The sequence below is a fragment of the Euprymna scolopes genome, chromosome 35, assembly GCF_053919585.1.
Source record: "Euprymna scolopes isolate OS-2025 chromosome 35, ASM5391958v1, whole genome shotgun sequence".
NCBI lineage: Eukaryota > Metazoa > Mollusca > Cephalopoda > Sepiida > Sepiolidae > Euprymna > Euprymna scolopes.
This window is the reverse complement of record NC_136516.1, coordinates 28,192,722-28,209,793: the sequence shown is the minus strand read 5'-3', so window position 1 is coordinate 28,209,793 and position 17,072 is coordinate 28,192,722. Positions and strand designations below refer to the sequence as shown.

At 30.4% G+C, this 17,072-nt stretch overlaps 1 protein-coding gene across 2 annotated transcripts in view; it reads left to right on the top strand.

Moving 5' to 3' along the window:
• Positions 1 to 17,072, top strand: part of LOC145259767 (uncharacterized) — a 189,898-nt gene that overhangs the window by 92,230 nt on the left and 80,596 nt on the right. For both annotated transcript variants that reach the window (XM_080117508.1, XM_080117507.1), the window contains exons 5-9: positions 974 to 1,116; positions 6,710 to 6,844; positions 9,765 to 9,840; positions 12,270 to 12,414; positions 16,484 to 16,624. In XM_080117508.1, coding sequence (XP_079973634.1) covers positions 974 to 1,116; positions 6,710 to 6,844; positions 9,765 to 9,840; positions 12,270 to 12,414; positions 16,484 to 16,624 — 640 coding nt within the window. The remainder of the gene's footprint in view (positions 1 to 973; positions 1,117 to 6,709; positions 6,845 to 9,764; positions 9,841 to 12,269; positions 12,415 to 16,483; positions 16,625 to 17,072) is intronic.

The window sequence follows — 17,072 nt, the reverse complement described above, 5'->3', positions numbered from 1 at the left end:
CTGTTCGCATTACATTTAAACTTCTGTAGGTTAGTACAGTCAGGGAAGCAGGAAACATAGAGGGGATTCCAAAGTCTAGCAGTTCAGATGATGAATCTATTAAAGTGGAAAGCTTTCTGATATCTAAGGAGCTTTACAGTAAAGCATGGAATTTTGCTTCTTGTTAGGTTAGTCAAGTGTCTGCATGTCAAGGGGGCACAAATGCTAAGAGTTCATCAGAGCATATTCTATTGTAACACAAGCACAAGGATGCAACATTGCGAAGATTAGCGCTGGCCGACATTGCACGATCAAGTAGAATGAGACTTGTTTTCTTGTTTGTTTTTTTTTTAGACCGTCTTAAAGTGAGAGACTAGATGTGGCAACAATACTCCATGCATGCGTTAATAGTGGTACTGTAGAGGTATTGGATGCTCTCTGGTGTGAGTAATTTTCTAGTATGGTAGAGGGAGCCACTTTCTTGGCAGCCATCTTGGCAATGTCCTTTGTGTATTTGTTCCAATTCATGTTGCCTGTGAATGTTCGGCCGAGGAGTTTGAAAGATTGACTCTCAGGTATGGTGTTATTTGTTATGGTAATCGGTGGTTGAGTTTTTTTGTAATTGTTAAAGGAAAAAAGCTTAGTCTTAGTAGCATTAAATGTTACCAACTATTTACTGCTCCATTCCACGACCGACTGAAGATAATTTTCTAGGTTTTCTGCCATGGCATTGGAATGTGTACATTCGTTTTACCCTCATGCTTGTTATAGAGCAACAAATATACCCATCTCGGACACAATTTGATCAGGGAGGTCATTTATGAATGTCAGGAATAATAAAGGTTCAATGATCAATCCCTGGGAAACACCTGCACTAATATGTTGTTTAAATATATGACCATCAAGGACAACCAACTTGTCCTTGAATTATGTCTGCTATTTGACCTGAAATACCATGGCATTTAATAAATTAAAATCTGTATTTCTCCTTCAGGAACAGAGACTCCAGGAATACAGTCTTCCGGGGAATCACCAAAATCCACGTCCCCTGAAGATTGTAAATCCTCTGTCCACATGGACCACGGTCAACAATCATCAGAACCAGTTCAGATAGTTATTAAAAGCACTCGCTATCCAGTAAGTAAACATTTTTTTCATTCGTTTTTTTTTTTCATTCGTTTTTTTTTTTTTCATTCGTTTTTTTTTTTCATTCGTTTTTTTTTTTCATTCGTTTTTTTTTTTCATTCGTTTTTTTTTCATTCGTTTTTTTTTTCATTCGTTTTTTTTTCATTCGTTTTTTTTTTCATTCGTTTTTTTTTTTCATTCGTTTTTTTTTTCATTCGTTTTTTTTTTTCATTCGTTTTTTTTTTCATTCGTTTTTTTTTTCATTCGTTTTTTTTTTCATTCGTTTTTTTTCATTCGTTTTTTTTTTTTCATTCGTTTTTTTTTTTCATTCGTTTTTTTTTTCATTCGTTTTTTTTTTTTTTTTTCATTCGTTTTTTTTTTCATTCGTTTTTTTTTTTTTTTTTCATTCGTTTTTTTTTTCATTCGTTTTTTTTTTTCATTCGTTTTTTTTTTTTTCATTCGTTTTTTTTTTTTTTCATTCGTTTTTTTTTTTTTTCATTCGTTTTTTTTTTTTTTTTTTTTTTTTTCATTCGTTTTTTTTTTTTTTTTTTTTTTTTTTTTCATTCGTTTAATTCTCTGTTTAAGCAAAAAAATTCAAAATACAACACCCATATAATATGACAAGGAAATTCCACGATGGTTTACCTGCCATCTTTTTTTGCATGAGCAGAAATATTTGTATAAAAATCTATATATAAATGAGAATGTGTGTGTGAGGACACTTCTCAACCTATATACTCAACAAATTTTTTATCTACAAGGTTGAAATTTAGTATACAGGGGATTCAGACATGTAGAAAACTTTTTAATCTGTTTTCATCCAGACAAAATCTGCTAAGGGGTTGAAATTAAAAAAATTGGTATGTGGAGGGTCATTGGATTTTTATTTGTCAACTGTTTCACGAATGCGCATTTGTGGCTGGAAAAATTGCAGTTACTTTACGTTAAGAATAAATAAGTTCAGAAAACACTTCTTATAAATCGTGTCAAACTGGCCTAATGGTTATTGTACTTGACTCGCTGTCTTTAGATTTTGGTTTCGATCTCAGCTCAAGTATTTTTTTTTTTTTTTACTTCCAAGAAGTGAACTGTATAGAAAAAACAATACTCGCATCATGTTCAACGTTTTGTCTTTATTTCAAGACTTTCTCAGGATGATTAAATTGAAGAAAATAAAATACCAGTACATATATTGAAAATATATTTGTTGTGAAAAGGATGTCTTTGTTCTATTTTGGAACCGAAAAAGTTGTTGGCATTTCAAAATGTGTATAGCATGGAGTGAGTGAGATTTCTGGAACGTCATATAACCGTTTATATATTTAAAAAGATATGATGTAATTTATGTTCTTTTTGGAATGGATACGGTCGTTATAATTCAAATGTGGATGCATAATTGAAATGAGTGTATGTTTGTTTTATTTATTGACTGATTATATATTAATAGGATTGCGTGTGTGTTATTTATTTTTTGTGTCACGTTTACATCCGAGTGACTGTCATTTAATTATGAGCTTCCATTTCTTGTAATAAATAATTTTACCAAGTATTCATTATAAATTTTGGTTTTGATTATAGCTGAAGGAACTCAAGTTTTATATATATATATATATATATATATGTATTTTTTCATAAGTTTTGGTTTTGATTCAAGCTGATGCACCCAAGTCGTATGGATATATTTTTTTTTTGAAATCACATCTTTATAATATATAAAAATCGATAGAACATTCACTCTATAATAACATATACGAAATCTGCAAGAATTAAAATATCATATTTAAGTAGCAATACACATGGCCCGATAAAACGCTTTCGATAATCACAGATTTCAAGGGGTTTCTACTAAAATAGTCATATTTTAAAAACCAAAGCACTTTAAGTCTTCAAAATACCGTTTTGTTCGGAAATGAAAATACTTTCAAATGAATCAGTAAATAACATACATTATATATTTTTAGAGTTTTAAGCAAATAAAGTGATGAAAATGTGAACATCATAAAACGGCATTTTCGGTAAGATTTTGTAATGCCCCCCCCCCCCGATTTCTAAACATTCGTACCGTGTTTCTGTAAAGAATTTTGTTAATGAAATTTGGAAATTAGCCAAAAGAGATGTCATTTTTAATAATTTCGAGTATCCGAAATTCATTTGACCACTCGTTTTTTTTTTGGGGGGGGGGGGTGTTAAAAAAATTATTTTAAATCGACGAGTATGGAAAATTTTTCTTCGGACACTCATTATTAAATAAAATCTTTTTACTATGTTTATTCATTAAAAAGATGATTGGACAATGTTTTCTCTTGTGGTATGTAGCAATTTAAAAACATAATATCTGAAAAAATCGTTATGAATTTGAATTAAAACTTCTGTAGTATTAGTGATAGCTGCAGCGATAAGCATGGCGTAAACTGACATTTTGTTTTTGTTGTTTATTTTTATTCCAGATTGATTTTTTTTTTTAATTGAAAATCTGGTTATAAAAAAAATTTCTTACATGTTTTTAGGTAGAGCTATTTTGTTATCAAATATACAAATATTTTTAAAAATTGGGTACTAGTAAATTTTTTAAATATTTGAACAAGCGAAGATGTGAAATGTGATTGTTTTGGTTCACGTGTACGAACGGTATACACTTCTAATTTTCGTCCTTTAAAAAAATGTTTTCAGTGAATTATTATCAAATGGAAACTAATCTACCCGATTATTTAAAAAAATAAATAAAAAAAATAATCAATATTTAAATATTTGTAGTAGGTGCTCAGTTAAAAAATAAAACCTGTAGGAAAAGACATGAAATGTAATTAAAAATCAAAATAACATTAAATTAAAATTTTTTAACAATTTGTCAGCTTTAGCAAAAACTTGTTTCTTTTTTTATATTTAAATAGGTGAGACAAAAATACTTATTTTTCCAAGCACCATGTTTTCTGTTAGAAGGATGTCACTTTTTTAAATAACATTTATTTTTGTTTGTTTGTCATAATTCTTGTAAAGTTTCACAATGGGTATCAAACACCCTCTTAAAAAAACAAAAAAACCCGACTCTAAATTCTAAAATTGTTTTTGTTTTGTTTTGTTTCTATCAAAGTCTTCAGGATGTTCACATATAATTTTCCTTAGTCCTATCATTAACCCAAAGTTAGAGTGGCAACCTACCAACCTTCTCATAATTGCGCAAAGACCTTCTTAAAACCACGCATAATCGCCTTTTAGAAAACAAACAAACAAGATACCCAGGATTTATCTATCATAGGAAAAGGGGGGGGTAACTGCCCTAAAATGTTCGAATGATTCAAAATGGGAAATGATTTTATATTAAATTCTAAAATAATTTTTGTTTATCTTTTATTAAAGTTTTTCAAGTTGTTCACATGTCTATAAAGGTAGAATCATATTTTGGAGAGGTGGTCAGATGGGGAGGGGTAACAGAAGGTATTAATCTACAATAATACCAAAGAAATATTGGAATATATTCATTTTTAACCAATCCTAGATTTCGATTTCAGTTTTGGAACATAAAATGCATTACAATTCAACTTTGGGCTCTCTAACTTCTTTTCTTTTAATGGAGACCTGGCATTTTTAAGCAATCACAGTATAATTATGTGCATTTACTGAAGATTATTTGGAAACCATTCATTTCTGGAGGTTTTCATTAGCATATTCAGATTCCTTGCACAAAAATACACTTATAAGATAAATTTCATTGCTTAGTCTTGTGCTTTAACAAAGATATAGCATTTTTACTGAAAAAGTAGTGCAAAAAATGTGACAAAACGCATATGGTCTTAAAGAGGGGAAAATATCCAAACACGCAGGGCATAAAAATAGTCATAACTTCCTTGATTTTAATTGGATTTTAAAAATTTAAAAAGATTCTTTCTTAGCTTATCAAGTTCTTTCTATAGATACCAATATTGAAATATTTTAAGCCATTTAAATTTTTTCATGTGTATTGCTAATTTAAGTGTACTTTTATAACCGAGCTACGCTGGGTGTCCCTGCTAGTGTAGATAAATACTTTCGAAGTTTAAACAAAAAAGCGACATAAATATCAGAGCATCTCCATTTAAGCTGAACATCTACAGAATGCCAACATCAATATATTACATAATAATGAGTCCCTTGTGGAATTTCCACAGGTCCAACTAGTATATATTAACCCTTTTTATGACCTAAATTATGATATAGATGATCAAAAAAATATTTGTTATAGTTAAACGACCACTGAAAAATTTTGCATTTCCTGAGCTTACTTTATTATCCGCAGTGCTTGTAAAAAGTGTGTTGATGAGAACAGAAATCTTCCACTCTCTAACACAGATGGCGGCATACAGAATGTAAGCAATGGACAGTTGCCATCTGGAGGAATCTGACATCTATTCAGATACTGAACTAATACATACAAGGCATGTTTGAATCAATTCCCATTTTATTTATGCCATTATATTCATTTATTTATGACTGAACGAATTAGTTCAACCAGGTCATAAAGGGTTAATTATTATAGATAAGTGTTTAGTGTTTGTAACATTTTTTTATGGTGTAAGTGATATATATATATATATATATATATATATATATATATATGTGTGTGTGTGTTAGTTTTTGTATGTAAAGTTTTTGTTTTACTTCAAACCAAAACAAAATCTCTCCTCGGTCATCACAACAATGTAGTTTGCAATCCCTCTGATCCATTCAGGTGGAATAAAAAAAAAAATAGGAGACCTTACTTTTGGAATGCCCCTTTTATTTATTTATTTATTTATTTATTTATAATTTTAGTCATTCAATGAATTTAAAAATTTATGATGTGAAATGTTTAAATTTCAAATCAAAAGATTTTTATTATTCTATGTAAGACAAAGAATAAATTTGAAATATTTTAACTCCTTATCCTATAGGATTTCGATGTCTACCATCTCTTCAGAGGAGAAAATATTAGCAAATAATTATAATGGTTAACACCTTAGTTGCTAAAGTCAGTGAGACATGGAAAATCACAATTAAAAGTTGTTTAAGTATTTCAATGTCATAGAGTAAGTGAATTTTTATATCCTTTTCATTAACTTCCCTTACTCTATGACATTTACATAGAGTAATAAAAATCTTTTGATTTGAAATTCAAACATTTCACGTCATAAATTTGTAAATTCATTGAATGACTAAAATTTGATTTATTTGCTCTATTTTGTATATCGAGCAATTCTTATTTAGGTGGGATAATACTTACAAAATATTACTGACAGTAATATTTTGTAAAACTTATAATCACAGGTTTATTTATATATATATATATATATATATGAGAGAGAGAGAGATGGAAAAGGAATAAACCAAGTTATATAACGTTTCAACGTTTCGTCTTTATTTCAAGACTTCCTTAGGATGATTAAATTGAAGAAAATAAAATACAATTAAAATATACTTGTGAAAAGGATGCCTTTGTTCTTTGGTTTGTTATTTATTTATTGATTGATTATATATATATTGATTATTATAGGCAATGTTTTTTATGGTGTAAATGATATATATATATATGTGTGTGTGTGTTTACATGCATTATTTGGTTCTAAAGTTTACCAAAACGTTCTTGTTTTAGTTACTTCAAACGAAAACAAAATCTCTGCGTCGAAGTGCTGCATTATGCTGTGAAACTGATGAAGATGGATCTCCACCGCCGGAAACTCGTCTGATACCGACAGATGTTTCTAGTGATGTATTATCACTGCCTCAAGTAAGTGTTTTGCATGTGAAATATTATTTATTCGCTACATCACCCGTGACCTATGAGATCAATATCCAGTGCTTCCGTTCGGTCTCGAGATAATGGACACCCCTGTAAGCATGTGTAATTGTGAGGCAAGGGTTGTGTAATCTTTAACCACACCTCTTGAATCTACATTGCTTGGGTTCAGTGGCAAGAAGAGGTCCAATTCTGACTGACTATATACAGCAAAATCACGTTGATACACCAGTTACAGTCAGATCAACAAAGTTAAGTAATGTTGAGCCTGGTCAGTATTAAAATGGGTGACCATTTTGGAATTTCAGGTGCTATATGTTCTCTCTGCTTAACTCGGCATTCTTTCCAGTCAGTCTTGGGGTCAATATGTTATATATATATATATATATTTAGGCAGCATTTTTTCTCTCAACTGAATACTAGTACCAAAACCAAAACAATATGGGACATGATTCAAAATATATCAGGAAAATATGATAGTACTCCACTGAAATACCATATTCAGAATAATATTAAGATCACAAACAAAAAGGACATTGCAGACCATATAATAAAAGCCTTCTCATAGAATTCATCCCCTACAAAATCTTAGAACATTTAAAAAAAATCAAGCAATATGAAGGAAAGAAAAGTATTAGTATTCAGTAAGAAAACACTGAAAATCACAACTTATCATAATACTGATATCCGTGTCATCAAACAACACAAATTCCTTGGTGTTACACTTGATCATAAAATATCATTTATTCTACATATTAAATATCTAAAAACAAAATTCAACAAAGCCATTTACCTTCTAAGAATAATAGTGGGAAGTTGACAAGAGAACGCTTGTCAAATTATACCAAATGTTTCAAACAAGACTATGCAAACTTCATTTATGAGTTGGTTAGGAAATTGTACTGGAAACCATACAACATCAAAGACTTGCATCAGGAGCATTTAGCACCTCCCCAGTAGAAAGTTTATACGCTGAAACAAATAAATCTCCTTTGGAACTTTTCCTGCTTTCCAGCTGACTACAATCTGATTGTCTTCAAGTCCAATGTAAACAAGTTCTTGATGAACTGTTCCACTTAAGTTAACAAATTTACCAAATTTCCATTACTAACAATTACTATATTGTTCAATTGACTACTGTACACTCTTAACCGTATCCTCGAGTGGTCTCTGGGCTTTGATAAGTGGTGGTGCCTATGTTAAAAAAGAAAAAAAAAAGCATATTTCATTAAATAAAATAGACAATTTTGTCTATTAATTCTGTTTTTGATCCTTCCTAAATTGGAACAAGGGTCAGGAAGATTTTAGTTGACAACTTATCTATATTTGAACAGACCGATAATAAACAAAAACTTGAAGGACTAGAAGCATTACTAATAAAAACTAAAAAAACTTACCAATAAAATCAACTTTACCAAGAATAGTAACATCCTGAAATGTTTGCAAAATGATTAAAATAATTAACCAATGAAGTTAATAGACACGTTATAAAAAAATGATATAAATTGTTCAAAACCAGTTAGATTAATCTATCCCTGACGATGAAATCAGAAGGATTGGAAAGTACTCAGACTTACAAAAAATATGGCGATTACATCAGTCAGTTTCTGCCAGAAGTGAAGACTGTTATTCGGAAGTGTAAAGGGATCAAAAATAGAATTAATAAACAAATAAATGTCTATTGTATTTAATGAAATATATATTTGTTTCTAACATAACCAGAAGCCACCTTTCATCATTTCACATCCATTTGTTTTTTTATAAAGACAAACATTTCTTTCTTGATAATAAAATTGCTTTTTATTCACTCTGCTCACCTCATTCTCTCTCTTCTCTACTTCTCTCTTTCTCTCTGTTCCATATGTATCATGAATATTGATATTTGTCATTTGAAGATGATTCAACAAAGAATCGAAAATGTTCATGATATATATGGAATATACATTAAATGTTTTTTATTTTAATACAAGAAAAGTCATCAAAAAATTGAAAAAGGTAAATTAAACAAGAATTTTATTTTTTTTTTTAATCTTTGCTTTATATATAATTATTTATTCATACAAACATGCGCATACTTCACTACACTGGCATGACAATGTTTCAATCTGTAGTTATTAATAAGATCTCATCAGGCAAAAAAATTTTCATGTTGTAAAATAAAGAAAATGAATTTTCTACAAATACATTCCTTACTATATATACTATATATATATATATATCTTTCTATATGCAATTTATACTACTTGTGTAACATTACACATGTAGACCCAACACGTTGTAGACAGTCGTCACAAGGAACATAAACAATTAATAACTTGACTCCTTTTCTTTTGTAACAACAACATTTATTTCCGGGTATTTTCCCGAATAAAACCTGATCTCGAACATCCTCCTCGTCTTTATTTTTATAGTCTTTCTTTTTCCATACTGGTGACATCATTTTGAATACATTTACATACGCGTGTCCACATTCTGTTACACTTGGTGTAACATTTGCATATAAATAACACAAAGTTTTCATTTAGATAGCTTGATAGTGCAATACTAGAGCTATACATATTTCTTAAAATTACCACTTTATGAAAAACAGATTCATATTGTTGCTTATTTTCAAAATGTTAGGCTTTTATTGGTAACAACTTGTGTGCAATTGTTTCAGTCCAATGTTGGCATATGAGTATATAGTAGTTCATTAATTATAATTTAGCACAACTGGGCAATCTCATCAGCATATAGAAAAATCATTCTTCCAAAGTTTTCACATCCTATGAATAGACAAACAAATAAGATTTTTTTGTTTTTGTTTCTTATCAAAATTTACCAAAATTCTTACTTTTCACAGGTATACTTAACCTTTTTCCAGCTGAACAATTTTGGAAAAAAATTATTTTTGATTTTCTTTTAATTGCAGCCGAGTAACAGGAATAGGCTAGAAGAAGAAGGTTCTCAAAGCTCCGAGGCTGGTACCTCGTTGAGTTCTTCGAGAGGTCAGTTTCATTTCTTTTAATTCTTTAAATTTTAATTTTTTTTACACAAATGTAAACGATTTAAGTGTTTTTCTGCTAAAGACAGTAACTATTTTATTGAATACATATTTCAATTAACGTGTCCTTTCTTCATCAGATGTGGGTTGTATGTTAGCACAAAGCAAAAATTTTGATCAAGTTCCCATTATGGAAAAATTCACAAAGAAACAAAGTGAGAATTTATAACTGGATTGCACCCATCCCCCAGAAGTAAATTATAACTAGATCACAACTTGTTGAAAATCTTGTCAGTCGTTCTCAGCCTACAGAAGTAAATTAATCAGAAAATGAAAAAAACTAAGACTTTATCCATGGTATAAAAAAAAATACATAAATATGTACTTGTGCAAGAGTAGATACCATGTTACCGTCCACATATTCTGGGCAGGTTACATAAACCACCTGAAGGTGCTCAATGAATTTTTTTTTTTTTACTGAAAATGATGCCCTGTATTTAAAACACTAGCAAACAATTCAAAATTAAGAAAAAAAAATTACAATTAAAAAACAGTCATCATATCTTAATATCAATGAAAAAAAAGATACTTGTGCAATTTAAGGACTATGCTAAAATATTATTTAGAATTCTTAACATGAGAAGTGGAAGTTAACTATTCTGTAATTTCACCTAACAATTTAATAAACAAAAGATATCATTTGCCAATTGTCAGCTGTTACGATTTCATTGACTAAACATTTTGGCACCTTCCAGTCTTTTACATAACCTACTTGGATTATGCAGACAATAATGCGGTTTCTATTCTGCATACCTGTAAATAAAACCATAGCTCATATTAAATATCAAAACAGTCATTAAGAGTGAAAATAAAAAAACTAGTAGTAAATTCATGAGATGTCCTTTTTGCAAAGCAATATGCAAATTAAGTAACCTCATGACATCAATCATATGATCAGTATATTAGAAAATTGTTGGGTACTTATTTAGAATTAAGCCTATTTTCAAATAAAATTACTGAAAAATCTTTTAAAATTAACCCTAACCCGTCATGGAACAAAGCTGTCATATTCTAAAAATCATGTAAAGTATCCTGTACCTCTATAAGGCCACTATTCGCCCATGTATAGAGTATTGCTGCCACATCTGGGCTGGTGCATCTGCTACTAGTCTATCGCTCCTTGACAAGGTTCAAAAGAGAGTCGCAAACCTGATAGGCCCTGAACTGGCATCTAAGCTTCAGCCTCTGTCCCATCGACAAAATGTTGCATCCCTCTGCCTTTTCTACAAGTATTTTAGTGGCGAATGCTCTGACGAACTGCAATCACTTGTGCCCCCACGACGTGAGCACCCTCGACAAACCCGACAGGCTACCAAATCCCACCCCCACACTGTAGAGATCCCTAGATGTAAAAGATCTTTTTACTCCAATAGTTTCTTCCCCAGAACCGCTAGACTCTGGAATTCCATTCCAGGTCCCTGCTTCCCCAACAGTACTGACGTGCAGAAGTTCAAGTGTAACGTGAACCGACACCTTGCTGCCCAAATCCCTACATAGTACCCCAGTAGTTGTTGCCCCTGATAATAGCCCCCTACACCAAAGTGGCAATTTTCCTTGTTTGGGGTGAAAATGTAATAAAAAAATTTAAAAAAAAAAAAAAATCTAGTAATGTTTTTTTTTTTTTTTTTTTTTTTTTTTTTTTTTTAATTAAAAAAATAAAATGTAGTAAGTGAGATATTATGTATTCATTCTTTTGCGGACTGTTATCCTCATCTTCATAGTTATTGTTGTTGCTTCACCACGTTTTGGCTAACTCATATTTTGGCCTTCTTCAGGAGCTTAACCGCGACGGGATAGGAATGCAGAGTTTTGTAACTGTATCCCCAGAGTTGTTGTCTCACCATGTTTTGGACAAATAATCTGTTATTTTTTGATTTGCCATGTTTTATAAATAAGAGGGAGACAACTTAATTCGAACTATCAAGATCAAATTCAGGTTTGTAATGGCTACAATTTCCAATTAAAATTGCTAAAAATCAAAAAGATTTTATGTAAAAAAAAATAAATAAATATTTGATCAATTTACATGATTTTTGGAATATGACATCTTCATTCTGTGGCAGGTATGTACATCATAAAGGTTTTTCTGTAATGTATTTTTTTATTTTAAATAGGTTTAATTCTAATTAAGCTCCAAATATATTTTTTTTTTTTTTGTGAATTTGAAATCGTTTTAATGTCACTGTTAAGTAATAAATGGCACAATATTATCGATTTCTTAGCAGCATTTATTTGTTTATTGAAAGAACTATGAGTGAGCAACAAAATTTTTTCATCTTGCTAATTTATCATCCAATATGTCTAACTTCTCAGAAATTTTTCATGCAGAAAGAATCTTTGATTTAAAAAAAAAAATTTTTTTTTTAATTTCAGATTCCAGTGTTGATATACCATATACGGATTCAACTGGAATTGATCTTGAAGATTTTATTAAGAAAACTTTAAACAAAACGCCAAAAGATAGAAAAATATTACTTAAATTAGAAACTGATTTGATAAAATTTGTCAAGGAACCTGAGTGAGTATCTATATACATTGCTTTTCGTTTTTTGTTTTTGTTTTTTTGTGGGATAAGGGAGTAATTTTTTTGTTAAATAAAATGGCCAAAAGCTGACCACAATCAAATAAGTGATAAAAATGATGGATTATTAATGTTTGCATATTGAGTGTTTTTATGTTTTGGATTATGTAAACTGTGACATTCTAAAGGTGTATGTTGTTGAATTTGTGAATCTGTCTGTAATTTTGAACTGAACCCTTTATTTAATTCAGAGGAAACATTCCATCAGCCATGACTGGATAGAAGTTTTAAACAATTTGCAAGTGTATTGCGAACAAATTTATATTTTATAAAATTATATTTTTACATTAATTTTCTTCTTATAATTATTAAATTTTGGCAGTGAGAGTTTGCTTTTTTGTTTGTTTTTTTGACAACAAACTTGCGATTTATTTTTAATGCATTGCAAACGATTCAGAATAACAGTATGTATGAAAATATACATTTAGTGACAAAAAAAAAATCGATGCAGGATGAAGTTTAAATGATTGCAGATTCAGTCATGATAATGGATGAAAATAGTTGTCTTCTCAGTAATGAACGGATGTTTTCAATGAGAATTGACTCGTATCCAGAATTTTTCCTATATTAACTCTTTATGACCTGAATCATGATGTAGATGATTAAAAAATATTTTATTGTTATTTTTAATTAGTTTAAAGGGTAATGATACTATGATTGTCTTCAAACTGGAAAAAAAGTTTAATAATTAAACTACCACTGAGATTTTTTGCATTTCATAAACTTACCTTGATTATTATCCATAGTGCTTGAAAATCGAAATCCTTCACTCTCTGAGACAGATAGCAGCATACTGAATGTAAGCAATGGACAGTTGCCATCTGGAGGAATCTGACATCTACCAAGATCTCCTTAAGTGATCTGAATGCAAACTAATACGTACGAGGCGTGTTTGAATCAATTCTCACTTTATTTATGCCATTATATTCATTTATTTATGACTGAACGAATTAGTTCAACCATAAAAAAAGGCTTAAAGAACCAACATTTTTTAAAATCTGTATGATGTACACTCATGACGAAACAAAAATATATTAAAAAAACATCACATGAATTAATCAAGTAGTTTTATTTTAACTAGCAGTTCAGCCCAGCTTTGCTCGGGTCCTTTGTACTGTTCATAACTTTATGTGCACATATATACTAAAAAGTTTGACTCATGTCCAGGTAACCTACATCTAAAATTTCAAGTGTTTAGATCCAAAATTGGCAGAGGAGTTTGGTAGAGTCCGCAAAGGTCAACTCTTTCAACTGTGATTGCTTGGCAGCCAAATTTTCACCCAAAAACTGATTACAAAGCTTCTGCATGTCTGAATATGCTTTATGTAAAATTTCAAATGTTTAGACCAAAAATTGGCTGAATAGTTTGCTAGAGACTGCAAAGGTATACGTTTAAACTTTGACCCCCTTGGCAGCCAAATTTTGGGTCAAAAACAGATTAAAAAGCTTGCCCTATGTTTGAATACACTCATGTAAAATTTCAAATGTTTAGACCAGAAATTGGCTGAGTAATTTGGTAGAGACTGCAGAGGTCAATTTTTTTAAAACTTTGACCCCAATTTTGACCTCTTAACATTTGTTTTTGGCTTAAATCAAATTAAAAAGTTGGATCCATGTCCAAGTAACCTACATCTAAAATTTCAAGTGTTTAGGCCCAAAATTGCCGGAGGAGTTTGGTAGAGTTTTCAAAGATCAAATTGCTGAACTTTGACTCCTTGACAGCCAAATTTCTTGCTGAAAACTAATTAAAAAGATTTTCTCAAATCTGAATACCCCTTATGTCAAATCTCAAGTCTGTAGCCTGAAAATTGACAGTAGTTTGGTAGGGAAATGTACACACACATACACAATTTCACTTTTCTAGATATATAGATTAAGAAAGTAAAATTTTAGGAGTAAGCAAAAAAGACTCTTGCATAGCCATGGTGAAGAAATAAAGGGAGATAACTCAATAATTCAAACTTGCAAGATCAGCCATGTAATTTCCTATTAATTGCAAGAAATTATTTCAAGATGATTTTCTTTATAAAAAAAAAAAATAAAATTACTCTGTCAATTTACATGATTTCCAATCTTTTTTTTTTTTCCATCATGGGTATGTTCATCATAAATATTTTTTTATTTACTTTTTTTTAATGCAGGGGTAATTTTATTTACTTTTTTTAATACAGGGGTAATTTTATTTACTTTTTTTAATACAGGGGTAATTTTATTTACTTTTTTTAATACAGGGGTAATTTTATTTACTTTTTTTAATACAGGGGTAATTTTATTTACTTTTTTTTAATACAGGGGTAATTTTATTTACTTTTTTTAATACAGGGGTAATTTTATTTACTTTTTTTAATACAGGGGTAATTTTATTTACTTTTTTAATACAGGGGTAATTTTATTTACTTTTTTTAATACAGGGGTAATTTTATTTACTTTTTTTAATACAGGGGTAATTTTATTTACTTTTTTTAATGCAGGGGTAATTTTATTTACTTTTTTTAATACAGGGGTAATTTTATTTACTTTTTTTTAATACAGGGGTAATTTTATTTACTTTTTTTAATACAGGGGTAATTTTATTTACTTTTTTTAATGCAGGGGTAATTTTATTTACTTTTTTTAATACAGGGGTAATTTTATTTACTTTTTTTAATACAGGGGTAATTTTATTTACTTTTTTTAATACAGGGGTAATTTTATTTACTTTTTTTAATACAGGGGTAATTTTATTTACTTTTTTTAATGCAGGGGTAATTTTATTTACTTTTTTTAATGCAGGGGTAATTTTATTTACTTTTTTTAATACAGGGGTAATTTTATTTACTTTTTTTAATACAGGGGTAATTTTAAACAATCACTGAGTGTTGTGTTTTGACCGACACCTTTTTAACATAGTTGTAGCACTAATAATGGTACTTTGATTCTCCTCTGTCATTTTTTTAATGAAAATATTGGAAGAAAATTGTCCGCTCAATGGCAAATAGATTTTTCAGATAATATTTTGTGAGCCTCATTGCAAGATTGTGTTATTCAGTCATCAATGGCAGCTTCTTGCATTCAAATGACAATGTGCCTTATTTGGGGTGAACAACTCCAACTCCTGTCTCATCGTCGAAATATTGCAGCCTTGTGTCTGTTTTATATGTATTTTAATGGAATGTGCTCTGATGAACTCATTGCACTTGTACCCACCCCCTCCAAATACATATCCCCAATAAGCAACAAAATCTCACCCCTTCACTGTTCAAGTCCCTAGACACCGGAAAGACTTTTACACTAATAGCTTCTTCTCTTGGACTACTAGATTTTGGAATTGCCTCACTGTTTCTCTGACTGTACTGATATGCAGAAGTTTAAATGTAATGTGAACAAATATCGCTCATCTCCTGATATGGTCCCTTGTAAATATGGTCCCAATTAGTAGCCCCTTACGTCCAGATGATGGTATGCTTTATTTGGAGTGAACAAATGTTAAGAAAAAAATAAATAAAAGTGGAACAAAAATGAAAAGAAAAAGACTCCCAGGTAACACCGGATAAATACAATTTGTTAAATATACAGGGTGAGCCAAAAGTAGGTGGACAGTAAAAAATAAAAATTATATACAAATCACGTACACATACAACAATATGTAATAAGACAACAATATGAATGAAAATTAAATGTTATTCATCAACGCAACTGCTCCAACTGTTTTCCTTCTTGATTTACACAGCTTTGAAGTTTGTCTCTTACGCTTCGACAAACATTTTCTTTTAGTTAACCTTGTGTATGTGTGTGTGTGTGTGTGTGTGTATATATATATATATATATATATATATATATGTGTGTGTGTGTATATTTAGTTAACGCCACATAAAAATATCCACAATTTTCATAAAAGTTGAAGTGATCTGAATGCAAACAAAAATGCAGGAGTTTAAATGTAATGTGTACAAATATCTCGCTCATCTCCTTAAGTGATCTGAATGCAAACATTTTCTTAAATTTGTTTTTCACAATTTTGTTTCAGACATCTTTTCTTAAAGTTTCCGCCAATGTCTTCATACGATCGAATGCTTGTCCATCGGGTGGCAGCCTATTTTGGTTTGGATCATAACATCGATCAGACTGGAAGATGTGTCATAGTTAATAAGACATCCAGCACAAGATTGTAAGTTGCATCTTTTTTTCTTTTATAATATAAACATTCTATCTGTGTAAAAGCCAGGTACGCCCTAAAATGGAATACTGGGCAGGAGCTGCTCGGCACGCATTATCTAGCTTTGATAGAGTTCAAAACCAGTTTCGAAACCTAGTAAATGATGCCTTTTTCTCTTCCCTGCAACCTCTTTCCCACAGAAGAGACCTTGCGAGCCTGTCTCTGCTCTATCGTTATTTTCATGGCAAGTGCTTGACTGAACTCCAATCTATGCCCCCCCCCACCCCCTTGCCAAACTTTCACAAAAAAAAAAAACACTTGACCAGCTACTACCACTATATACAATTTCCACCACTCTCTATCGGTGCCTAAATCTGAATGCAGATTCCATGAACAAAGCTTCTTTTCCAAAACTGTCCATCTGTGGAACACTGTTCCGCTGGCTTGCTTCTCTGTTGAA